Below are 27,249 nucleotides of genomic sequence, written 5' to 3'. Positions count from 1 at the left end.
AGATAAGCAGTGGCAACAAAGCCTAACTAGATCCCACCGCTAAATCAGAACCACATGCAGGAGCCACTCTAACGGAAAGGGAATCCCCAGCACCCTCGGCGGTCAAAATAGCCTTATTTCCCTGGCCACTGGCGGTTGATAAAACCCCAGCTTCGGAACAGGGGAAGCCCAGCTTCTCCATCGCTTACCAACGATGCGTGGTGGAAACCCTGCACGTTTGCACCCGAAGCCGATTCCCCCTTGAATCGTCCGTAACACGTTGTGCATATGTCAGCCTCATCCACCGCTTGGCGCACACATAAAATGCACTTTTTCTGCTTTTTAAAAGTGTTCATAACATACGCACAGGAGATCTACGCACAAAGCCACTGGATAAATACGGCTGCCTCAGGACCTTTTATGTTTGTTTTTGTAATCTCACAACCCACAGCTATAAAGATCAAGAAAGCAGACCTCATTGGCTCTCTAAATTGTAGTCTGTGCCTGAAATGTGGCCAGGCATACAGTTGAGGCTCTTCTTTAAAAAAAAACAACAAAAAAACCACCAAAAACCCATAAATTGGGGAAATGGGGAGGGGGGAGGAGGGACTCGACCCTTTCGCGTGTGGCACCCCCGAGGCTGGCAGGACCCTCCTCCCCCGAGAGTCCTTCAATCTCTGTCCGAAGAGCAAAAAGGGACAAGAGAAGGAAAAATTATGTTCTTACCTGTTAATTTTCTTTCCTTTAGGAGCAGCAGATGAATCCAGAGACTAGTGGGATAGCTCACATCGACCAGCAGGTGGAGATAGAGAAACTGATTAACAGGTGGTCTTATAGACTGGCATTCCTCCTGTACATCCAGTAACGCTCCTTGCCCAAGCATCCAGAGATAGGAAAATGAACATTCAAAAAACTTCTTTCCAGTAGCGAATCACAAATAGTAAACTACAGAACACAACTACCAACAATAACCCAACTGAAACGCGCCACACAGAACACCGACAGATCGTCCGCAGAAAGGGTGGGGCTCTGGATTCATCTGCTGCTCCTAAAGGAAAGAAAATTAACAGGTAAGAACATAATTTTTCCTTCCTTAGCACAGCAGCAGATGAATCCAGAGACTAGTGGGATGTAGCAAAGCAAAACTCAAACCGGGTGGGAAGCTAACGCTGCCTCCGCAATAACCGAAGCGCAAAAACTAGCCTCCGCATGGGCCGCCACATCCAATCGGTAATGTTTCAAAAAGGTATTCCCCGAAGACCAAGTAGCCGCACGGAAAATCTCCTCCAAGGAAAGACCTCCTGACTCCGCCCAAGACGCAGCCAACGCTCGAGTCGAATGAGCACGAAGCTGCTCCGGCAACCCGCTTCCCCGTTATCAAATAAGCCAAAGCAATCGTTTCTTTGACCCAACGAGCAATGGAAGCCTTAGATGCAGCCATACCTTTGTTCCTGCCCGCGAACAACACAAACAGGAGGTCCGACCGACGAAAGTCGTTAGTCACCTCCAAATAATGCAGAACAATCCTGCGCACATCCAGGAAACGCAAAGAAGAGAAGCGCTCCCCCCAATCCTCCCGCCGAAAAGCCGGGAGGAATAAACACTGGTTCACATGAAAGGAAGAAACCACCTTAGGCAGAAAGGACGGCACCGTCCAAACAGACACCCCAGCATCCCAAATGCGCAAAAAAGGTTCCCTGCAAGACAGCGCCTGCAACTCCGACACCCGTCTGGCTGAAGCCATAGCCACCAAAAACACCGTTTTCAAGGTGACATCTTTCAGAGTAGCATTAGACAAAGGCTCAAAAGGTGCCGCCCGCAATCCCCCAAGGACAAACTTAAGACTCCACGCGGGACAGGTTCGCTTTACAGGAGGCCGAATATGGTGAACCCCTTTGAGGAATCGAACCACGTCAGCTAGCGCAGAATGAGAGACCCGGCCCCTGTAACAAGCAATGGCCGCCACCTGAACCTTCAGGGAATTATAGGCCAATCCTTTAGCTACGCCCTCCTGCAGAAAGGAAAGAATAGCCGACAGAGATGTCTGGAAGGGCGAAAGACCCTGCCCCCTACACCAAGACTCAAAAACTCTCCAGACTCTAGCATAGGAGTCAGAGGTAGAAATCTTTTTGGCTTGAAGAAGAGTGGAAATAACCTGTTCTGAATAGCCTCTACGTCTCAGCCGCGACCGTTCAAGAGCCAGGCCGTAAGACCAAAGTGGGACGGATTTTCCATGGAGATTGGACCCTGAGTCAGCAAGTCCGGAGTCACCGGGAACGTCAGCCGATCGCCCGCCGACAGCTGAATCAGGTCCGCGTACCACGGCCAACGCGGCCAATCTGGAGCCACTAGGATCACCCTGCCCGGAAAGAGAGAGATGCGGTGCAACACCCGACCTATCATTGGCCAAGGAGGAAATACATAAAGAAGGCAACCCGGAGGCCACGGGAGGGCTAACGCGTCCACCCCCTCCGACTCCTGTTCCTTGCGTCTGCTGAAGAACCGAGGAAGCTTCCGCATTGCGGGACGAGGCCATGAGATCCATCTCCGGAAGACCCCACCGTAGGACCAGCAGATCGAACGCCCGAGCGGACAGCTCCCATTCGCCTGGATCGAGAAGATTTCTGCTGAGGAAATGTGTGCCGCCGAGAGAAGAGGAACATGCACCTCCGCCCATCGAAACAGAACCAACGCCTCGTCGGCCAACTGAGGACTCCGGGTACCCCCCTGGCGATTGATATACGCCACCGCCGTGACACTATCCGAAAAGACCCTGGTCGGACGGTCCTGAAGCATGGACTGAAACGCCAGAAGCGCAAGCCTGATCGCCCTCAACTCCAGCATATTGATTGACCACTGGGCCTCCTCCTGGGACCAAACTCCCTGCGCCGAGGCCTGCAGGCACTGGACTTCCCAGCCCAGAAGACTGGCATCCATCATAATCACGAACCGTCGCAAGCGGCATGCCGCGGAACAGATTGATCTCGCTGAGCCACCACCGCATGCTGCGGGACGCCTGAGGACTCCACTGGAGACGCCAATCGTAGTCCTGAGACACAGGGGACCACCGGAAAAGAAGAGACTTCTGCAACGGCCTCATGTGGAACCGAGCCCAGGGAACCACCTCCAGAGCCGCCACCATCGAGCCCAGATCCTGCACATAATCCCAAACCCGAGGCCTGGGCGACCGAAGAAGCAGACGAACCTGAGACTGCAACTTCTCTCCCCGGTCCCGGGGCAGAGAGCTCTTGGGAAAGTTGATGATCCACCCCAAAGACTGAAGGAGAGAGATCACTCTCTGAGTAACCGACAAACTCTCCTGCCTGGAAGAGGCGCGGATCAACCAGTCATCCAAGTAAGGGTGCACGCGAATTCCCTCTTTGCGCAGAAATTCTGCCACCACCACCATCACCTTTGAAAAGGTGCGGGGAGCCATGGCAAGACCAAAGGGCATCGCCCGAAATTGATAATGCTGGCCTAGGATCGCAAACCGAAGAAACCTCTGATGCGGAGGCCAGATCGGAATATGGAGGTACGCCTCCTTGAGATCGAGGGACGTGAGGAACTCCCCAGGTTGTACCGCTGCAATAACTGAGTGAACTGTCTCCATACGGAAATGGCGAACCCTGAGAAATTTGTTGACCCTCTTGAGATCCAGCACAGGTCTGACCGACCCCTCTTTTTTGGGCACAATGAAGTAAATGGAATACCTGCCGAGACCTACCTCTTCCGGGGGAACCGGCACCACTGCCCCCAGATCCAGAAGCACCTGAAGAGTTAGGCGGACCGAGTCTCCCTTGGCCGCCCCATTGCAAGGGGATACCAAGAAAGAATCGGCGACGGGAGAGGAAAACTCTAACTTGTAACCGTCTCGAATAATGTCCAAAACCCACTGATCCGACATTATCTTGGCCCACTCCGCCAGAAAAACAGACAGCCGCCCCCCCCAAGGGAATGGCGGAGGGAGCCAAGACCCCATCATTGTGGAGTGCGATTTGCTGGAGCACGGGCTGGCTGAACTGATGGGGGTTTCGCTGCACGAAAGGAACTCTTTTGTGGAAACCTAGGTCTCAAAGTAGTGAAGGAACCGTAAGCAGGCTGAAAGGATGGCTTACCTGGCCTATATTTCTTAACATCCCGGAAGCGCGGTCTGGCAGCCGAGGATTTCAAAGGGGGTCTAGGCCTGTCCTCCGGTAAGCGCTGTGTTTTGGTATCACCAAAATCCTTCACCAACCTATCTAAATCTTCCCCAAACAACAAACGTCCTTTAAAAGGGAGTTTCACGAGCCGAAGCTTGGACGCCGCATCCACCGCCCAATTACGGAGCTACAAAGATCTGCGAGAAACCATGGAAAGAGACATTTGTTTGGCAGAAGCATGAATAATATCATATAAGGCATCCGCCAAATACGCTACACCAGACTCCAGATCAGCCACTTCCGAGGGGCAGAACCCCAAGGTACTCCAGATGCTGAGCGGGGACCAACCGACTCTTGGAAAGGTTGACCACCCAGCCCAGTGACCGGAGAAACTCAACCACCCAAGCCGTAACTCGGGCGCTCTCCTGCAACGACTTCGCCCGAAACAACCAGTCATCCCAGTAGGGGTGCACCAGAATGCCCTCCGACTGCAATGCCGCCGTGACAACCACCATCAACTTGGTGAACGTCCGGGGGAAGCACACAGAACTGATAGTGCAGACCCAACATCGCAAAGCAAAGAAAGAGCTGAGGAGAGGCCCAAATGGAAACAGGCAAGCAGGCCTCCACCAGAGCGAGAGAAGTCAGGAACTCCCCCGGCTGAACCGCCAGAAGGACAGACTGCAGTGTGTCCATGCGAATAAAAGGGAATTCTGAGAGTCCTGTTGACCTCAGTTTAAACCAAGGATGGGCCAAAAGGTCCCCTCCCTTTAGGGCCCCACAAAGGAAATGGCGTACCAGCCGATACCGCACTCCTGAGGGGACACTGGACAACTGCTTTGAGATTTAGCAAGCGCTGAAGGGTCTGGCGAAAGGCTAGCGTCTCCCGTGCCACCTGACATGGAGAGGCTAGATATGATCCGGCAGAGAGCGGGCAAAATTCAAGTACATAACCGTCCCGCACCACCACCAGGACCCACTGATCGTACGTGATCTCGGCCCACTTGGGAAACAAGTTGCGAAGCCGGGCACCCACGGGAACCAAAGGGGGCGCTGGCAAAGAGCCATCGCGCAGGACGGGCAGCAGGGGAACCGGGGGGGGGGAACTCCCAGCCCCCCGACGGGCCCCCTGAAAGGACTGAATGCGCTAAGCCAACCGACCCCGGGGAAAAACCGGAAGCCTGGAAAGAAGCAGTCCCATGCCCCAGGCAAAACTTGCGAAAGTCCCGCAGACGCCCCTGGGCAATGCCAACCTGAGACGCCGGGCGGGCACGGTCCTCAGGCAGACGGGGCACCTCAGAGTCCGTCAGAGTCTGAACCACCGGATCTAAGTCCTCTCCAAACAAAAACAACCCCCGAAAGGGAAATTTTGGGAAGTTCAATTCTGGACGCGGCAACTGCCGACCAAGCGCGAAGCCACAAGGTACAGCGTGAGGCCACCAAAAGTCCCAGACTTAGCTGCAGCAAGTCACAAAGAACAACCGAGAGGAACGAGGCAGTCATCTCAATCTTCACCACCTCCTGATCCACTAAGGACCAGTCATCAGACTCACGATCCAGGACACGCTCAGACCACCGAAACACGGTGCGAGCCACCATCCCCACACAAATAGCCGCCTGGACCCCCAAGGCAGAGACATCAAAATTATACTTAGCAGTGTCTCTAACGTACGCTCCTCAGAGACCCTAAGAGCAGAACCGTTCATAACAGGCACGGTATGCCGCTTAGTAAGTGCCGAGACCACCGCGTCCCCCATTGGCGAAATTAAGGTAGCCCTATCCTCCTCCGGGATGGGATACCCATGAGCCAAGGCGCACACCAAACGAAACGGCGCCCATAGGCCACTGCGCCAGCACAAAATCCCGAAAATCCTGACGCACAGGAAAAGAGCGGGAAAGAGGACAGACCCCCTGAAGCAGAGGGGCCCCCATACGCGGGGTCTCCGGTGGCGCAACTTCAAAAATGCAGCACCAAGGAGACCTGCTACATCAACTCTAAAAACTCATCCCTCTGAATAAAAAGCGCACCACGGACGCATCTGCTCTGGAAGACGGGAAACCCGCCGCCCCGCTGCCAGCGGGCGTCCCCTCTAGAGGATCCTGGAAGCCCGCCAAAGCGGCCAGGTCCTCAATCATGCCAACACGCTCCTCCGACCACCAATTTGCAATCCAAGCCCCCCCGCGGGCGCTTAGATGAGGGAGGAGGAAGAGGGGACGCCAAACGAAAAGAGGGAGGCAAAGCCATAGGGGGCGCGAAGGGAAACCACCCCCGAAACCCCCCAGGTGCACGTGGGACCCCCAATTATCTGCACAAAGAAAGAAATTAAATTGGGGGCAAAAAACCCCTGGGAGTCCCCAGGGACTCCCTGCCCCAGCAGGGGTCCTTGCTGAAACCTGCCCCTGTGTTTGCAATACAGGGGGAAGGTCACCTGAGGTTGCAGACAAAATGGAGGGGCCAGACAGAGAAAATGGCGAAGTTCCCGCCAAAAATGCTCCCTCCATGGCCTGTAGCGGCTGAGAAGCCTGAACAGTCCCAGACGCTAAAACAGGCAAGTCGGCATCAGCTGTCAAAAAATCAGCTGAGAGGGAATCCTTCGGGGAATCCCTCCGTGGGCGGTTGGGGAAGACCGGGCTTCCCCACTGCTCCCAGCCGACTCGCGAGGCACCATCGGCGGGGAGCTCTGGGCGCCTGCAGTCGCTGCCGACGGAGCTCCATCACCTCACCGGCCCAAACTACCAAGTTCAGTCCGACCGCGAGTGCCTCGCGGCTGGACCGAATTGTGTCCCACTCCCCCGGAGGACACAATTGCTCCATATGCGACCTAGCTAGAAACAAAGTGCCGGTTAGATGAAAAAATACAGTAAAAAACACTAAACTGACAGGGAAGCAACCCTGCAGACCGGCACTACCTCAGGATATTTTTTTTTTTTTTTTTACAGAACAGACTCCACAGGCTCTCGAAGCAATATGCCTTGCTTGATTTAGGGGGCAAGGCTTACTGCTGAGGCTCCTCTAAAAAAATGTGGGGAGGTGGAGGAAGTGGGGGGAGGGACCCCGCTCGAGATCCACCGGGTTTGACACCCCCGAGGTCGGACGGACCCCCAAACAGGGCCCGCCCAAGCTCTGTCCGGCCAAAAACAGGGACTAGAAACCCCCTAAACAAATTCCAACAGCCCTACCAAGGGAGATGGGTACAGATCACTCAACACCTGCTGGAGACTGAAAGAAGACTGATGTAAATAGAGAAGGGAGTATATTATATACTGTCCCACAGTTTTGTTTTCAGTCTCCACCTGCTGGTCATGATTGGATATATACCCATTCGTAAAGATTAACCTCTACTGGTCTGGAGAGTGCTAAAGAAATAAGGTATAAAACAGTTTTAGTACATTACCAGTCTCCCATATATTCCAGGAATTCTGCCAGATTTTTTCTCTTCCATTAGAGCATCAAGAACCTTTCCTCGACTATTGTTCATGGCCAGATAACTTTTTGCTTCTTCTACTTTCTGACGAAGATCTCGAACAACAAGTTTTATATCTGCTTCTTCTTTTGAAAGTTTCTCAAGTTCATTTTCTTGCTAAACCAAATTAAAAAAAACCCCAACATTACAACCACCATAGTCTGAAAAAAGGTTATATATGGCTTAGTATTTTTTTTTCATATATATATATATATATACACATACACACACACATCTCAAAGAAATGTATATATGTATAATCAGAGACTTTGCCACACTTTTTATAATTCCAAATTTAAACAATGCACTGGCTCTTAACAGTCCTCATTAGGGAGAGACAATTCACATATCAGAGTGACTTACTTTGAAAATAAACAAAGAAAAGAAAATTATACATAAGATATTGTAGTGTTACTTCTTCCATTAATTTCAAGGACCTTTTAACTAGAGTCAATCACTTATGCTATTCTACAGAAGGGGCAGACATTATTACTATTTTCCCTTCAAGAAAATATCTTAATTGGGAGGGTTCATAGAAAATATAAGATGTTTGATCCAAATAGATCATACATTTACATGGATATCTTAATTGAAATTTAGTTCCCAAAGCAATCACAAATTGTCTCATTTCTAGAAACCGTTTTTCTGGCTTGTGTTATTTTCAAGACATCTGGAAATATGGAAATGTTATTATCCAAAAAAGTCACCTCTTTCAGCCTGAAAAACAGCCTAAGAGTGATTCTTTATCCTGATGGAAAACAAAAGAAATATATCTAAAACGTACTGTATAATAAGTTTAGTAGGATTTCATTCATATCACATCTAAAAGAAACCACGGACAAAAAGGATAAATACAAAAATGGAGAAAAACAAATCTTATACACAGGCAGCCGGAACTATGCAAGTGCCCCAAGCCACCTGTATCATCACTGGTTTGAAAAAAACTCTGTACATAAATATATAAATATGCTTTCATTCATTTCATTAATTCATTTTGTCTTCTGAATCAAAATATGAGAGTAGAAATTCAGTTTCTCTAAAACTAGTTATAAGGGCAACAGCTTGGCATCAATAGAAACAATTCAAAGTAACGTGGAACAAGAAAAATGTAGAACGTAGAGAAACTTATCTCAAATTGCAGCAACAATCATTCTTTCATCTCACCTATTGCACTGGAAACTACATTTATCTGGCATCTACCAATCCCCATAGGTGCCAGATAACAGGCTTCTGGCGGTAAAAGTTTTCTAGTTTGTTACAAAGTGTGTCGGAAAAATTTTCATGTGTTTTAAAGTGTGCTGTGAACCAAACAGTTAAACCAAGAAAAGCTGGGACAGGCCAAAAGGTAACTCCAAACAAAGCAAAAGCCTTCACTCATAGGGTTCAATCTTCGGTCTGTATAATTCTAATCAGTCTGGGCACAAAAAATATTGGGGCAAGCAATTTTGACTACAATAAAGGACAAGTGATTAAAGTGTATCAATGTCAGTCTGTTTTTATTTTTTGGAGATTTCTCAACAGACTGATTAGAATTATACAGACCGAAGATTGAACCCTATGAGTGAAGGCTTTTGCTTTGTTTGGAATTATCCTATTTCCTCACTCTCCGTCTTCTATTTTGGACATTTTTAGTATAGGCCAAAAAGGTACACAACCTGCAATCCTCTTAAAGAGGGCCTCTACAAAAAGCATTTTCTAACCTTAATTAGTTCCTGTTCAGTTTGAGGTAGTTTTGTTTCAAGTTCTTTGATGGCCGTCTTCCTTTCCTTCAGTGTTTCTGAAGCAGTAGTTAGGGCTCCTTTAGCCTTGTTCAACTGAGATATAGCTGTGTTATGGCGACTGAGGTAGATATCTAGTTCTGACTGCGCCACATCCATCTTTGAACGGGCTTCATTTACTGTTTTGCTGAATTCCATTAGCTCTTTTTCTTTGCCCTGCAGAAAATCAATCATGTCAAATGTAAAGCATTACATTTCTAATCAGTAATAGCCTTAACAGGCAGAAGTATCCAGCTTCACATATACAGTGCTCCCCCGCAAATTTGCGGTCCCAGTCATTTGCGGTATTTTCCGACTGCGAAGGGGAGGCAGGAGAGGACAGCCGGAGTGCTGGCGAGCGAAGGAAATCACTCGCTGTATGCTCCGACCACCTCTTCCTGTACTAAAGTCGGGCCTCACCAATCAGGAGCTGCTTTGATACGCAGGAAGAGGCAGTCGGAGAATGCAGCGAGTTGTTTCCTTCACTCGCCAGCGCTCCGGCTGCCCTCTCCTGCCTTAAAACCGTATTCACGGTTTTTCGACATTCACAGGGGTTCCTGGAACGGAACTCCCGAGAATATCGGGGGGAGTACTGTACTCAAACTGTAAAAGACTTATTGAGTTTTTAATACAGATAATAGTAATGGCAAGAAAAAAAACATGACATTTGTAAATAAAGCAATAATCATATAAATAAACCCACTAAAAGATTATCAATCAATCAAGAGGAGTTATTCAAGTACAGTGGTACCTTGGTTTGCGAGCATAATTCGTTCCAGAAGCATGCTCATATATCAAAGCGAGTTTCCCCACAGAAAATAAGGGAAACTCGAATGATTCATTCCACATCCCAAAAAGTTTCAAGTTTCAAGTTTATTAGGATTTTATATACCGCCTATCAAGGTTATCTAAGCGGTTTTTACAATCAGGTACTCAAGCATTTTCCCTCTCTGTCCCGGTGGGCTCACAATCTATCTAACGTACCTGGGGCTATGAAGGATTAAGTGACTTGCCCAGGGTCACAAGGAGCAGCGCGGGGTTTGAACCCACAACCCCAGGGTGCTGAGGCTGTAGATCCAACCACTGCGCCACACACGCCACACAGACCCCCCCCTCCGAGGCCACTGATGCTGCTTGCTCCAAACCTGGGAACCAGCTTCGCTCCAAACCTGGGAACCCCCCCCTCCGCGGCCTACCCCCAAACCCTTACCTCAAGTACCAACCCACAGGACATACACGTGCCGGAAGAGCCTGCCGCTGATCTATGCTGCAAGCAATAGGTTCAGGTGAACATATCAAACAAGGAGAAACCAGAAAAGGTATTGGATATAGTAAAGCAACTGGTTTCAATAATAAATGAGTCAATGATCTATGCTGGGCTGCTGCGGGGTCTTGAGCATCTGCGCTCATGAGAATCTCGGACAGGGTGGAAGCCAGAAGGCCTTGAGCATACACAGATGCTCAAGGCCCAGCAGCAGCCCAGCATAGATCAACAGCAAGCTTTTTTGGCATCAGCACATATATGTCCTGTGGGTTGGTGCCGGTGTCCACTCGAGGTAAGGGTTTGGGTTTGTCTGCAGGGGGTGCAAAGCCAGGTCCCAGAGTGGGGTGGGAGTGGGGGTCGCATATCGTGTCAACGCCCTTGATCTAGGAAAGAGCACATCTGAATCCATCCAGAGTACTACATCAAGTATGTCTACATATTCCCTGTTACTTGATGGGAAAAAAAAAGAGTTCTCCTTTGCAGAGCACAGAAAGAGAAATAATGGTTTGCTAAAGAGCTGAAAAGAATAACTTGAGGAACCAGTGCAGAGACTACAACATGCAACATCAGCCATGTAAACTCAAAAGTATTTTCAGTTAACTCAGCATAGAGTACTTCTTGGCTCTGCCAAGAGACTTCATATTACTTGATGACTACCATCATAATCTGTAATTTTCTTGTTTTGGAATGCCAAAAGTATGCTCCAAGAGGCTTAAGCCAAGTCTTCATCTCTACTAGTAGAAACAGGTGCCCCATCTTTTATATAATGACTCAGCAGCTCTGATGTACCCCACTCTCCAAAAGTGGTACGGATGAGTGAAGGAGAATTTATTTATTCAAAAAATTTATATACCATATTATTACCTATATGGTTTACATAATCACAAATATCAAAAAACAAGCAACCTTAGATAGTTTCAGTACTATTCCACTTAAGACCTCAGCGATGCAGGCTGTGAGAAGATTTCGTTCACAGTACTATTAGCACCCAAATCTTCAACGGTCTAATTTCAATGAATTTCTATAAATATTTCTTGTTTTATAAATAATTTAAATTAATTTAAATCGAGTACTCATCTCTTTAATGAAGCATAGCAGGGGTTCTTCACCAACATAGGCTATGTTTTGCCCAAGGGGCTTTATCAAGGTATTTCCCCTTTGTTATGCCGGTTCCATGAATGCTTTGCCGATAATCTCATCCATAATCACAGCCATAAATGTTAAACAGACATTTTAAATAGTTACAGAAGACTATACCATAAAATTTGCTCATTAATAAATATAAAATTGTTCCACAATGCTTAAAAAAATAACCAGAAAAAAAATATTTAAAACCCTTAAAATATTGCTAACCTCTTTTTCTTTTTGAAGTCCCTGCGTTTCTTTTTTAAGACTATCCATCACATCCTTTAACTTTTGTTCTTCTGCATCTTTATCTTTTTCAAGCATTTCCCTTTTAGTTGTTGCTTCTACGATAACTTTTGAATTGTTGCCAGGCACACATTTTAATTCTTCAACCTATCAAAAGACAAAACAATGGTAATTTCACAGAAGAACAATAATAAAATTTTAATCTGGTATTTTAAACTACTTCTAGTTTACCTGGTGATACTGAACACTAAGCTAAGAACTGTCTAGATTTAGCAGAAAGAACACAATTTATTTCATTTCTGATCATAAGATGTCTAAGATGAAATTAGATCTTACCTGCTAATTTCTTTCCTCGAGTCCCTTCAGACTAGTCCAGACTGAGTATACACATCCCTACCAGCAAGTGGACACTCAATTAATGAACTGTGACATCCTATAAAGATCCTGCACAGCCCTGTGCAGGACCGAATTTCCTCCACAAAAGCAACAGCAATGCATTTCCCTCTTTAAGGAACAATGAATGCCAGAGAAGACAATCAAATTCCTCATACTTTCATGTAAGGAACAACATATAAAAGCAGACTGGAATCAGACGCCATCACTGTTTTCATTGAGCTTACTTAACAGCAACTTAACCAAACGGCTGTGTGTTGTCTTTTTTTTTTTTTTTTTAATTTCTTTATTCATTTTTAAACTTACATCAAGTATACAGTAAATATCAACCAAATATAATACATCACTTGAAAAATTTTCAATATCATACACCAAGAAAATTTAACCCCCACCCCCCTCCCAAATTCATATACAACTAATATATACCACATGAAAATAATTTCTTATGACAATCATCTATATATTCTTAATGGAAAAACAAGAAATCCCCCCCCCCAAATCCACATGTGTATTAAGATTGGGAAAAGTGTAACTTATTCATTACTACAATTTAATAAAGGTCTCCACACATCCTTAAATTTATTATAATAACCTGTTTTCCAAACTACCTTGGTCAGGTTCTGGATTGGTTTGGAGGGACTCAAAGAAAATGAGCAGGAAAGATCTAATATTACCTTCTTATTGTCCTTCTAGATGACTGGGATATACCAACGAAAGAGACAAACCAGCACAGAGCACATTAGTCCTAAGAGCTGTTCCTCGACTAACATGTGTCCAGATGATATGTACAAAAGAACGCAATAATGACCAGATTTGTGCTCAAGAGTCACATGATGCAATTCTTCACCAACAACTCTGGTGGAGTGAGTCTTCAGAAACAGAGGAGCCAAACATCCTTGAATATATGCCAGCATAATAGCTTCATTAATTCACCTGGCAACCACAGCCATTGATACCATCTCTCCTTTCCTGATACAAATGGTCAGACACCTAAAAAGCACAGTTACTTACTGTAACAGGTGTTATCCAGGGACAGCAGGCAGCTATTCTCACTAATGGGTGACATGATCCAACGGAGCCCTGATGCGGATGCCTCACATGCAGACTTGCTTGAAGAAACTTGAAGTTTCGAGTTGCCCGCACCGTGCATGCGCGAGTGCCTTCCCGCCCAGCACAGGGCATGTCTCCTCAGTTCAGATAGCTAGCAGAGAAGCCAATCCAGGGAGGAGGGTGGGACATGAGAATAGCTGCCTCCTGTCCCTTGATAACACCTGTTACAGTAAGTAACTGTGCTTTATCCCAGGACAAGCAGGCAGGCTATTCTCACACGTGGGTGATCTCCAAGCTAACCAGAATGGGATGGTGGGAGTGTTGGCAACTTAGGAGAATAAATTTTGCAATAATGTTTGGCCAAACTGTCCATCCCGCCTGGAGAAAGTATCCAGACAACAATGAGAAGTGAAGGTATGAACCAAGGACCAAGTGGCAGCCTTACAAATTTCCTCAATAGGTGTAGATCTGAGGAAAACCACAGAAGCTGCCATTGCTCTGACTTTATGGGCTGTGACTTTACTGTGAAGAGGAAATCCAGCCTGGGCATAGCAGAATGAGATACAAGCCGCCATCCAATTGGAGATGGTACGCTTAGAGATAGGATGTCCCAACTTGTTCGGATCAAAGGAGACAAAAAGTTGAGGAGCAGTTCTATGCGGTTTGGTGCGTTCCAAGTAGAATGCCAAAGCATGATTACAGTACAGAGAATGAAGAGCAGCTTCTCAAGGATGAGAATGAGGCTTTTGATAAAACACAGGAAGTACAATAGATTGGTTGAGATGAAACTCCAAGATCACTTTAGGAAGGAATTTCAGATGAGTGCAAAGAACCACCTTGTCATTATGGAACACTGTAAAAGGTGGATCCGCAACCAACTTTTGAAGCTCACTGACTCGCCGAGAAGAAGTGAGGCCAATGAGAAACACCACTTTCCAAGTGAGATACTTCAGATGAGCCTTGTCCATTGGCTCAAATGGAGGTTTCATCAGCTGAGCAATAACGATATTGAGGTCCCAAACCACCGGAGGCGGTTTGAGAGGAGGATTGACATTGAAAAGTCCTTTCATGAGCAGAGACAGGTTTCCCATCAATAGGCTGATGAAAAGCAGCAATTGAAATAAGATGGACTTGGATCGATGTAGACTTGAGAACAGACTGTGAAAGGTGCAATAGATACTCCAAAACAGAAGATAAGGAGGAAAGTTGAGGCTCCTTATGATGAGAAAAACACCAAGTAGAGAATCTAGTCCATTTTTGGTGATAGCATTGTCTAGTAGTAGGCTTCCGTGAAGCTTCCAAAACATCCCTCACAGATTGAAAAAACTGTAGAGGAACTATGTTGAGAGGAACCAAGCTGTCAGGTGTAGAGACTGCAGGTTGGGATGAAGCAGAGATCCCTGATGCTGCTAAGCAGAGAGGAAAAAACTGGTAGAAGGTAGGGCTCCCTGCTGCTGAGTTGAAGTAGAAGGGAGAACCAGGGTTGTCTGGGCCACCGAGGAGCAACCAGAATCATAGCGGTGTGGTCGGACTTCAGCTTGACCAGCGTCTTTTGAATGAGAGGAAATGGAGAAAACGCATATAGAAAGAGATTCTTCCAGTCTAGAAGAAAAGCACCTGCCTCAAGGCTATGAGAAGTGTAGATTCTGGAGCAGAACTGAGGCAGCTTGAAGTTGTGGGGGGCTGCAAAGAGATCTATCTGAGGCGTTCCCCACTGAGAGAAGATGTGATGAAGGGGCATGGAATGGAGAGTCCATTCGTGAGGCTGTAGAAGATGACTCAAGTTATCTGCTAAGGCATTGTCCGCCCCCTGAATGTAGACAGCTTTGAGGAAGGTGTTGTGGCGAATTGCTCAATCCCAAACTTTCCGAGCTTCCTGACAGAGGGAGGCAGATCCCGTGCCTCCCTGTTTGTTGACATAATACATTGCGACTTGATTGTCCGTGCGAATGAGGACTACACGGTCGTGAAGCAGATGCTGAAAAGCATTGAGAGCATGGAAAATCGCTCTGAGTTCCAGGAGATTGATGTGACACTGACGATCCGTACTGGTCCAATAGCCTTGAGTACGAAGACCATCTAGATGAGCCCCCCAAGCGTAAGTTGAAGAATCGGTCGTGAGAACCTTTTGATGGGGGGGCCTGTGGAAAGTAAGCCTCTGGATAGATTGGAAGAGAGCATCCACCAGCGAAGAGACTATGTCAGAGCAGGAGTGACCTGGATGTGTCGAGTCAGAGGGTCAGAAACCTGCGTCCATTGAAATGCCAGGGTCCACTGAGGAATTCTGAGGTGAAGTCTGGCAAAAGGAATTACGTGCACTGTAGAGACCATGTGACCCAGAAGAACCATCATGTGTCTCACCGAGATTGACGGGCGAGAGACCGAATGACAAAGATGGAGAAGAGCTTCTAGATGTTGTTGAGGAAGGAACGCTCTGAGTTGGACAGCTTCGATGAATGGAAGACTCTGAGAAGGCTGGAGATGGGATTTCGGGAAGTTGATTTAGAATCCCAGACTCTGCAGGAACCAGACAGTCCGCTGGGTCGCTAGGACGACTCCTTGAGACGTGGAATCCTTGATGAGCCAGTCGTCCAGGTATGGAAACATCTGCAGACCATGGTTCCTGAGCGCAGCGGCTACCACCACCAGACACTTGGCTAAAACTCTGGGCGACGAGGCCAGGCCGAAAGGGAGCACTCTGTATTGAAAATGAAGATTTCCCACCCGAAATCTGAGGAATGGACGGGAGGCTGGATGGATGGGAATGTGTGTGTAGGCCTCCTTGAGATCCAGAGAGCATAACCCGTCGTTCTGCTCGAGGAGGGGATACAGGGATGCTAGGGTCAACATGCAAAACTTTTCTCTGACCAGAAATTTGTTAAGCACCTTGAAATCCAAAATAGGACGCAGACCGCCCGTCTTCTTTGGAACAAGGAAGTACCGGGAGTAAAAACCCTTGTTCTGTTGAGCCAAAGGAACTGGCTCGATAGCTCGGAGCTGAAGCAAAGCTTGAGCTTCCTGAAGAAGAAGGGTGGGTCTGGGTCGAGTTGGAAGGATACTCTCTTGGAGGATGTTCTGGAGGAAGTTGATGGAACTGAAGAGAGTATCCCTCCCTGACGATGGAAAGGACCCAGAGATTGGTGGTAATAGTCGTCCATCGGTGGTAAAAATGATGGAGACGACCTCCGATAGGGGGAAAAACGGAAAAAGGCAGAACGACTGAGGTTATGCCTTGGATCAGACAGTCAAAAAGGCTGAGGAGCCTTGGGTACAGCAGGTGTCTGAGGCTTCTTCTGCTTCTGAGGATGTTGCCTCTTGACAGGCTGATGGATGGCAGGAGCCTGTTTTGGTGGAAAACGTCGCTGGTAAATCAGAGGAGGGCGTGAAGGGCGAGGAGCAGCTGGCTTCGGCTTTGGACGAAAAATGGATTGAAAAGACTTCTCGTGGTCCGAAAGCTTCTTGGTGGCTGCCTCAATGGACTCATCAAAGAGGTCATTGCCAACACAGGGGATATTAGCCAGCCGGTCCTGCAGGTTAGGGTCCATGTCAATGGTACGGAGCCACGCCAGATGCCACATGGCCATCGAACAAGCAGTAGCTCGAGCAGACAGCTCAAAAGCATCATAGGAGGACTTAAGAAGCTGCAGCCGAAGTTGAGTCAAGGATGCAAGAACTTCTTGGTACTCAAACTGCACACGAGAATCCAAATAAGGCATGAACTTCTGAAGGATGGAGAGAAAAAACTCAAAATAGGTGATGAAATGAAAATTATAATTAAGAACTCTGGAGGTCATCATAGAGTTTTGGAAGATGTGACAACCAAATCTTGCCCTCCCTGCCCGGAGGAACAGTGGCATAGACCTGAGAAGGGTGATATCTTTTCAAAGAAGATTCAAGACTTCAGAGGGTGGTAGTTAATGGTACCCTCTCTAAAACATCGGAGGTGACCAGTGGAGTGCTGCAGGGCTCGGTCCTGGGTCCATTCCTTTTTGAACATATTCATAGGGGATCTGACTCAAGGGCTTCAAGGTAAAATAACACTATTCGCTGATGACGCCAAACTATGTAATATAGTAAGTGAATGCAGTTTACAGAATTATATGGCGCAGGACCTGCTTACATTGGAAAGTTGGTCCTCAACCTGGCAGCTAGGCTTCAATGCTAAGAAATGTAAGGTCATGCACCTCGAAAGCGGAAATCCATGCAGGACGTACTTCTTGAACGGAGAAACTTTAACTAGGACTTCAGCAGAACGAGATTTAAGAGTAATCATTAGTGCAGACATGAAAACTGCCAATCAAGTGGAGACGGCTTCATCTAAGGCAAGGCAGATATTGGGTTGTATCAATAGAAGTTTTGTCAGCCAAAAGCCTGAAGTCATAATGCCGTTGTACAGGGCCATGGCAAGACCTCATTTGGAGTACTGTGTGCAATTCTGGAGGCCACATTACAGTAAAGATGTGCGCAGAATTGAATCGGTTCAGCGGACAGACACCAGGATGATCTCGGGTCTCAAGGGTCTTTCGTACGAAGAGAGACTGAACAAATTGCAGCTCTACACTCTCGAGGAACGTAGGGAGAGGGGAGACATGATCGAAACATTTAAGTACCTCACAGGACGTATCGAAGTGGAAGATGATATTTTCTTTCTCAAGGGACCCTCGGCCACAAGAGGGCACCCGCTCAAACTCAGGGGCGGAAAATTTCATGGCAACACCAGAAAGTATTTCTTCACAGAGAGAGTGGTTGATCATTGGAACAAGCTTCCAGTGCAGGTGATCGAGGCAGACAGCGTGCCAGACTTTAAGAATAAATGGGATACCCATGTGGGATCCCTACGAGAGTCAAGATAAGGAAATTGGGTCATTAGGGCATAGACAGGGGGTGGGTAAGCAGAATGGGCAGACTTGATGGACTGTAGCCCTTTTCTGCCGTCATCTTCTATGTTTCTATGTAACCAGAAGGGATTGGTGAGATAATTGAGCAATGTCAAACCCCTTGTGATGAACAGTTCTGTATATGGAATCCAATTTGCCTGGAACCACCGGAATGGAATAAGGAGTTTCCAGACAGCGGACAAAGGTTTGATCCAAAAGCTTGTGAAGAGGAAGCTTGAGGGATTCAGCAGGAGGTTGAGGGAGATGCATAGTCTCGAGATACTCCTTGGAAAATTTAGATCCAGTGTCAAGTTGAATTATCCAAATCAGCAGCCATCTGACGTAGGAAAGACGAAAAAGACAGCTGTATCTGCTAAAGCCTGGCCTCGAGAGGGACTCGAGGATGTCGAGGCAGCATGCTCCACTGAAGAAGGAGACCTGGATGGAGAAAAAGAACCCACCGGGTCTTCAAGGTCCGGAAGCGTCGAAGCAGATGGTGGGGAATATTGAAGTAAAGGCAGCTTTCGATGAGGCGAGGCATGCCTGGATGAATGCTTCGAAGAATGCCTCAATCGATGATGCGAGCTTTGCCTCGAAGCAGGCCTCGATAACCGAGGCGAGCGGGTCCCCGCCGAAGCCCCCAGAGAATGGATAGGGCTGAAGGCTGTGGAACGAAGCAGAGTAAGCTGAGTGGAAGAACCTCGAGGCACTCACAAAGACTCTGCTCCTTGCATCGAGTGTACGGGTTCCAATGGAGGCAAGGGCAAAGACTCTGCTCCTTGTGATGCATGCCGAGATGCCAGACCAGACACTCGCAGAGACTCTGCTCCCTGTAGAGAGTGTGCGTACGACTGAGGCACAGGAGGCAGCTCAACCTCACGGGAGTCCTCCGTATGCCCAGGCTGGATTTGTGCGAGAAGCTTCGCCCCCATGGTAGTAAAGAGCTGGATGAATTGCTTCTCTAACAAGGTCTGGAACGAAGCCAGCAAGGATGGATCCGCGTCTCCAATGGGACCACCTGCACGAGCTTCGATCTCCCTCGAGGCAGTGTGAGAGTGCTTGGACTTAGAAGCCTTGAGCACTTTAAGCACCACCGGGGGAATGGGCTGCTAGGCTACCTGACCTGAAGAGACAGAGGAAGGCACTGCAGCAGGCGTCGAAGACATAGCCGGTACAAACGAAGCAGGCTTGATGAGGCTTGGAGCAGAAGATGTGGAAGCCTGGGGGCCTCGGGCGATGTCAAGGATGAAGCACCCTTCGAGGACGAAAGATCCATCGAGGACTCCATGCTGAAAAGCTGCTCCCACAGGATGCAATGACGCTTGAAGACCTGGGACTTAAGTGTTGAGCAAGGCCGGCACAATTTTGGTAGATGTTGAGGCCCGAGACACCAAAGACAGCATCAATGAGGGTCCGTCAAGGAAATCCCGCACTGGCACTTGGAACACTTTTTAAAACCGGTTGCAGGCCGGGACATAGGCCAAAAAAGCTCCGCCGCAAGATCGAAGCCGCGGGGCTGTGGCCACGTGGCCTGCCCGGTCAAATGGACGGAAGAAATTTTTTTTTTTTAAACAAGAAAACACGATGAAAATCAGCGATTCTGAGAAAAAGGACCCAAAACCGCAGACTAAAGAAGGCACCAGTAAAAACTACTTCACGCAGAGAGTCGAAGACGGATTTCTTGGCTCCGCGGAAAAGTAAGAACTGAGGAGACGCGCCCTGTGTTGGGCGGGAAGGCACTCGCACATGTGCGGTGCGGGCGACTCGAAACTTTGAGTTTCTTCAAGCAAGTCTGCTTGTGAGGCGTCCACATCGGGGCACCATTGGATCACGTCACCCATTAGTGAGAATACCTGCCTGCTTGTCCTGGGATAATCATCTTTTCTCTTCTAATAGAACTATTTTTATTAATTCTCCAGATTTGCATCCTGCACAATCTGATCTCTTTGGCGGGTTACAATAGAACATGTCTAGAACATGTCTGCTACTCATCCCTTTGACTTCCTTCTCCCAAGGATCGGAAGACAGATTAAGACAAAAAGCTGAAACTATTTTGGGGAGATAGGAAGGGACCAGCAGAATCATCACTCTACCTTTTCAGTATACAAAGGGTGGCAAAAAGAACATAAGAACATAAGCAGTGCCTCCGCTGGGTCAGACCACAGGTCCATCTTGCCCAGCAGTCCGCTCCCGCGGCGGCCCGAACAGGTCACGGCCTGTCTGAGACACCAGAAGGGGCCCCCTTGCCACCTTGGTTTCCCATTGAGTTTTATCTTCCCATCGAAGTCCTAACCCTCCGGTCTTGCACATGCACGACCTGGTTGGATTTCTATACTTATTACTTGGTTTGCTTTCTATACCTGTGTTACATCCCAGCACCTCTCTCAGTATCCCACGATCCCCCTATCCCTCAGGAATCCGTCCAATCCCTGTTTGAATCCCTGTACCGTACTCTGCCTGATCACTTCCTCCGGTAGCGCATTCCAAGTGTCCACGACCCTTTGGGTGAAGAAAAACTTCCTTGCATTTGTTCTGAACCTATCTCCCCAAGATGAACCTTGCAATTCTGAAATATCTCTCACCGAATGAAAGGCTACCAGAACACTGTTTTCAGGGTAAGGTTTTTCAAGATGACTCAGAGGTTCAAAAGGAGCATTAGAGGTTCAAAAGGTTCTTACTGCACCAAAAAGTACTAAAGTCAAATTCCAAGGTGGAACCAACCAGATGCCGCAGCAGTTTCAACTATCATCTCTCGAGAGCCACATCTCAATGAAATCCCATGATTTTGCCACAGAGAAGACCCAAGCTAAACACCACTACTTACACCCTTAAAAAGGCTAAAGCCACTTCTTTAACACACCATCCTGAAGGAATTTCAATATTTCTGAAACCAAAGTTCTCAACCAGTGTACCTAATCCAAATCTTTTCAAAGCAGCACCAGAAAATCGACATACACTAATGACGACATCATCTTTCAGCAGGAAAAGGTAACTATCACCTAACTAGAATATCATTTCTTCATACACCTTACCCTTTCAATAGCCAGGCTGTTATACTGCACATGTGGGTGGAAGGGATTCTCCCTAACTAATGCTGCTATTACACCAGTAGACAGCAGAGGGTGCTATCATCCAGCAGGTGGCATTAACCTACTAAAACAGGTCCTGCCTGAGACAGAAGGAAGGAGTATATTTGTTCCAAAGTGAAGACTAAGGGAGAGGTTCCCTGGTGAGAGCCTGAGGCAAAGAGGAAGAAAGGAGCCCTAGAGTTTGGGTCCCTAGCATGTGTGAATGAATGCAAGTCATGAGAAGTCAGCTAATAATAATAGTTTATATACCGCAGGACCATGAAGTTCTATGCGGTTTACAATGATTAAAAGATGCTACAAATTGAGTAGAATTAACAAAGTTAAGAACTAGAGATTAATAGCTCTAGAGATCAGTTATTGTGGAATAAGATTGTACAGGTCAGTTACTTAAATACTTCAGGAACAGATATGTTTTAGGTGTTTCCTAAATTCCCCATAAGTAGTAAGCATAAGCAATTGTTCCAGATCTTTACCCCATAATGCTGCACGATATGAGAAAAGATGTTGATGATGCCTTTTATATTTACATCCTCTAACTGGTGGAGAAACAAAATTCAAGAGTGAGCTTCTCTTATGTCTGTTGGTTCAGAAAGAGAAAAGGTCAGTTATATATTTAGGGGCTAAACCAAATAGTACCTTAAAGCAAAAACATCCAAACGTGCCTCCATCGGTAGCCAATGCAGAAGTTGGTAGGAAGGTGTTACATGATCAAACTTCTTCAACCCAAAAATTAGCTTGCACCAGTTGTAATCGCCGCATATTCTTCTGGGAAATTGCCAAAAAGGCAATATTACAGTAATCAAGTTGACTCAGTATAAGGGATTGTACCAGAATTCTAAATGATGAAACATCAAAATATGCTCTAATGGACCGAAGCTTCTAGAGAGTGAAACCCCTTTCTAATCTGTACTTTGGATATAAGAATCCTGTTTAAGAGGTCTGGAGAGAGTCAGACTTGTGGCTATGAAACCTGCAAGAGGCTATATGAATTGAAAGTCTGGAAGGTCTGCAGGGAGCCAGACCTATGTTGGAGAATTCTGCAAGTAGATATGTACTGAAGGTTTGAGGACTGTGGAAAGTTTGCCTCTCAACTCAAACTGTTTTTGTTATTTCAGTGCCAGAGAAGTGATAAGCCTCAGTATTTGATTAATAACGATTTTTGTTTCCGACTGTGGTTTATGAAGGTCTTGCTCCCACACCACTCACACACACTATCACAGTACAGTGTCTCAACAAATATCCAATGAGACCTAACTAACAGATAAAAGGCTCCGGACCAGAGGAACCTCACACAACAGACATAGCAAATTAATATACCAGAGTCTCATCAATCTAGAGCTACGAGAATTACTAGACTGTATTGAACTTCTATGCATTGTATGAACCTGTCACATGGCAGCAAAAGAAGAACATGTAAAGCAACCTATTAGCAACTGTTGAGTCTCATGTCAATTATTTCTGAATGTCTCACCTTTCAGAAACTGAAGGAATCATGGTGTTTTCCTTTTCTTGGCAACAGCCATGAAAACCATAATTGGTGTTTTCCAGCACTAGATGATGTTATCAAAGGCCTCAGCTGATAGATTTTACCTAAGTCGAGTGTGTAACTGCTGAGAAAATTATTTGAATGTTTTCAATTACTGTCACATTGGCTCAATGCATCAGGAAACTTACTTTCTCTACAACTTTCAAGCCCTTGGTAACTCCCTGCTGATCTATATAGGCCACTACGGCATTGTCAGATATCACCCTCACTGCCTTTTGAAGAATCAGAAGGAGAAAGTTATAAAAAGATTTTGATGCTGCTTTTCTATGCAGGCATAAACAATACTGCTTGGTACTCCTCCGTAAAGTATCAAAACTAACTACATGGCTCTGGGAGAGATGAAACAGTGTACAGGTGATGTTTTCTTCAATTCTCCTCAGAGCAGGGGTGTCAAAATCAAATACACAGTGGGCGAAAAAGCAGTTACTTACCGTAACAGGTGTTATCCAGGGACAGCAGGCAGCTATTCTCACATATGGGTGAAGTCATCCGACGGAGCCCCGATGTAGACGCCTCCAAGCAGACTTGCTTGAAGAAACTCGAAGTTTCGAGTCACCCGCACCGCGCATGCGCGAGTGCCTTCCCGCCCAGTGCACAGGGTGCGTCTCTTCAGTTCAGATAGCTAGCAAAGAAGCCAACCAGGGGAGGTGGGTGGGTTGTGAGAATAGCTGCCTGCTGTCCCTGGATAACACCTGTTACGGTAAGTAACTGTGCTTTATCCCAGGACAAGCAGGCAGGTATTCTCACATATGGGTGACCTCCAAGCTAACCAGAATGGGATGGTGGGAGAGTTGGTAACTTAAGAGAATTCTGTAAAACAGATTTGCCAAACTGTCCATCTCATCTGGAAAAAGCATCCAGACAATAGTGAGAAGTGAAGGTATGAACCGAGGACCAAGTAGCAGCCTTGTAAATCTCCTCAATTGGTGTCGATCTGAGGAAAGCTACAGAAGCTGCCATTGCTCTGACTTTATAGGCTGTGACTTTACTGTGAAGGGGTAATCCAGCATGGGCATAGCAGAAAGAGATACAAGCCGCCATTCAATTAGAGATGGTGCGTTTAGAATTGGATGCCCCAACTTATTTGGATCAAAAGAAACAAAAAGTTGAGGAGCAGTTCTGTGTGGTTTGGTGCGTTCCAAGTAGAAGGCCAAAGCACGTTTACAGTCCAGAGTATGAAGAGCTGATTCTCCAGGGTGAGAATGAGGCTTTGGAAAAAACACTGGAAGTACGATAGATTGGTTGAGATGAAATTCTGAGACCACTTTAGGCAGGAATTTCGGATGAGTGCAAAGAACCACCTTGTCATGATGAAACACAGTGAATGGTGGATCAGTAACCAAAGCTTGTAGTTCACTGATGCGTCAAGCAGAAGTAAGGGCAATGAGAAACACCACTTTCCAAGTGAGATACTTCAAATGAGCCTTGTCAATTGGTTCAAATGGAGGCTTCATGAGTTGAGAAAGGACAACATTGAGGTCCCAAACCACAGGAGGTGGTTTGAGAGGAGGTTTACATTACATTAGGGAATTCTATTCCGCCTATACCTTGCAGTTCAAGGCGGATTACAAAAGAGCTAACTGGACATTTCCAGTGAAGTTACAACAGTTTTTTTTGTTTGTTTTTTTTGGTTACAAGGGAGGAGAGATAGCTGGATTAATTCCGGAAGAACTTGCAAATTGGATATTAAATTGACTGTACGTTACTGTGTGATATAAAAAATAGATTACAGTTAGAATACAAATAAAGTTTGACATTGAAAAGTCCTTTCATGAATCTGGAAACCAGGGGATAAGCAGAGAGGGGTTTCCCTTCAATAGGCTGATGAAAAGCTGCAATTGCACTGATATGGACTCGAATGGATGTAGATTTGAGATCAGAGTCGGATAGGTGCAAAAGATAGTCCAAAACAGATAAGGAGGAATGTTGAGGCTTCTTATGATGAGAGGAACACCATGTAGAAAATCTAGTCCATTTTTGGTGATAGCATTGTCTAGTTGTAAGCTTTCTAGAAGCTTCTAAAACATTTCTTACAGATTGAGAAAACTGAAGAGGGATTATGTTGAGAGGTACCAGGCTGTCAGGTGTAGAGACTGCAGGTTGGGATGAAGCAGAGATCCTTGAGTCTGTGTAAGCAGTCTGTGTAAGAGAAGGAAAAACTGGTAGAATGTATGGCTCCCTGCTGCTGAGTTGAAGTAGAAGGGAGTACCATGGTTGTCTCGGCCACCGAGAAGCGATTAGAATCATAGTGGCATGATCGTTCTTCAATTTGACTAGTCATGAGAATGAGAGGGAATGGAGGAAATGCATCGAGGAAAAGATTCGCCCATTCCAGAAGAAAAGTATCTGCCTCGAGGCGGTGAGGAGAGTATATCCTGGAGCAGAACTGAGGCAGTTTGTAGTTTTGGGGAGCTGCAAAGAGGTCTATCTGAGGCGTTCCCCACTGTGAGAAAATGCAATGAAGAGACGAGGAATAGAGAGTCCATTTGTGAGGTTGCAGAAGATGACTCAAATTGACCGCCAAGCAATTTTGAGCCCCTTGAATGTAGACAGCTTTGAGGAAGGTGTTGTTACGGATTGCCCAGTCCCAAACTTCCAGAGCTTCTTGACAAAGGGAGGCAGACCCCCGTCCCTCCCTGTTTGTTGACATAATACATGGCAACCAGGTTGTCTGTGCGGACGAGGACTACTGTGTCGTGAAGGAGATGTTGAAAAGCATGGAGATCTTTGAGGATCACTCTGAGTTCCAACTGATTGATATGACACTGACGATCCGTACTGGTCCAGAGGCCTTGAGTAAGGAGACCATCGAGATGAGCGCTCCAAGCATAGGTCGACGAGTCTGTCGTGAGGATCTTCTGATGAGGGGGCAATTTGAAAAAGCAAGCCTCTGGAGAGATTGGAAGAGAGCATCCACCAATGGAGAGACTGCTTCAATGAAGGAGTGACTGAGATGTGGCAAGAAAGAGGATCGCAAACCTGAGTCCATTGGGATGCCAGAGTCCAGAGGAATTCTGAGGTGAAGTCTGGCAAAAGGAGTCACGTGTACTGTAGAGGCCATGTGACCCAGAAGTATCATCATGTGTCTCACAGATATGGAAGAGCGAGAGGACACTGTGTGACAGAGGTGAAGCAGAGTTTCCAGAAGTTGTTGTGGAAGGAATGCTCTGAGTTGGACAGTGTCCAGAACAGCTTCAATGAATTGTAGATTTTGAGACGGTTGATGTTGAGACTTGGGAAAGTTGATTTTGAATCCCAAACTCTGTAGGAACCAGATAGTCCGTTGGGTCGCTACAATAACCCCTTGAGATGTGGAATCTTTGATGAGCCAGTCGTCGAGATAGGGAAATACCTGAAGATCATGATTCCTTAGAGCTGCTGCTTCCATTACCAGACACTTGGTGACACTCTGGGAGACGAGGCCAGGCCGAAGGGTAGTATTCTGTATTGAAAATGCAGATTCCCCACCCGAAATCTGAGATACTGATGGGAGGCCGGGTGAATGGGGATGTGAGTATAGGCCTCCTTGAGATCCAGAGAGCATAATCAATCGTTCTGCTCGAGAAGGGGATATAGAGATGCCAGGGACAACATTCGAAACTTTTTTTGACTAAAAATTTGTTGAGAGCCCTGAGATCCAGAATGGGGCGCAGATCGCCCGTCTTCTTCGGAACAAGGAAGTAACGGGAGTAAAAACCCCTGCCCTGCTGTTCCAAGGGAACTGGTTCGATGGCGTGGAGACGAAGCAGAAATTGAGCTTCCTGAAGAAGAAGGGCGGTCTGGGATGGACTGGAAGGATACTCTCTTGGAGGAAGCTCTGGTGGAACCTGATGAAATGGAGAGAGTATCCTTCCCTGATAATGGAAAGGACCCAGAGGTCTGATGTTATGACCGTCCATCTGTCGTAAAAAAGATGGAGATGACCTCCTATAGGTAGAAAAGGGGTCAGAGACAGAACGATGGATGTTATGCTCTGGAGTAAACAGTCAAAAAGACTGAGAAGCCTTAGATGGAACAGAAGGTTGAGGCTCCTGTTGCTTCTGAGGTGGTTATTTCGTTAAAAGAGGGCGAGTGTAAGGCGCCGGCTTTGGAAGAAAACGCCTCTGGTAGATGACAGGAGGGCGTGTAGGTCTAGAAGGAGCTGGCTTAGGCTTTGGTCTGACGATGGAGGCAAAAGATTTAGCATGGTCAGACAACTTTTTGGTGGCTGCCTCGATGGACTCATCAAAAAGGTCAGTGCCTTCGCAAGGAATGTTGGCCAGGCGGTCCTGAGATTAGAGTCAATGTCGATGGTGCAAAGCCAGGCTAGACGACGCATGG

The 27,249-nt window shown here is 46.9% G+C and overlaps 1 protein-coding gene across 6 annotated transcripts in view; it reads right to left on the bottom strand.

Moving 5' to 3' along the window:
* The window catches only part of SMC4 (structural maintenance of chromosomes 4), a 238,359-nt gene that overhangs the window by 126,164 nt on the left and 84,946 nt on the right, over nucleotides 1-27,249 (bottom strand). For all 6 annotated transcript variants that reach the window (XM_033959216.1, XM_033959220.1, XM_033959218.1 and 3 more), the window contains 3 exons: nucleotides 11,957-12,121; nucleotides 9,283-9,516; nucleotides 7,514-7,699 (listed from right to left, as the gene is read on the bottom strand). In XM_033959216.1, the coding sequence (XP_033815107.1) occupies nucleotides 7,514-7,699; nucleotides 9,283-9,516; nucleotides 11,957-12,121 (585 nt within the window). The remainder of the gene's footprint in view (nucleotides 1-7,513; nucleotides 7,700-9,282; nucleotides 9,517-11,956; nucleotides 12,122-27,249) is intronic.

This window comes from Geotrypetes seraphini, chromosome 9, assembly GCF_902459505.1.
Source record: "Geotrypetes seraphini chromosome 9, aGeoSer1.1, whole genome shotgun sequence".
NCBI lineage: Eukaryota > Metazoa > Chordata > Amphibia > Gymnophiona > Dermophiidae > Geotrypetes > Geotrypetes seraphini.
This window is presented reverse-complemented; position numbering and strand designations above follow the sequence as displayed.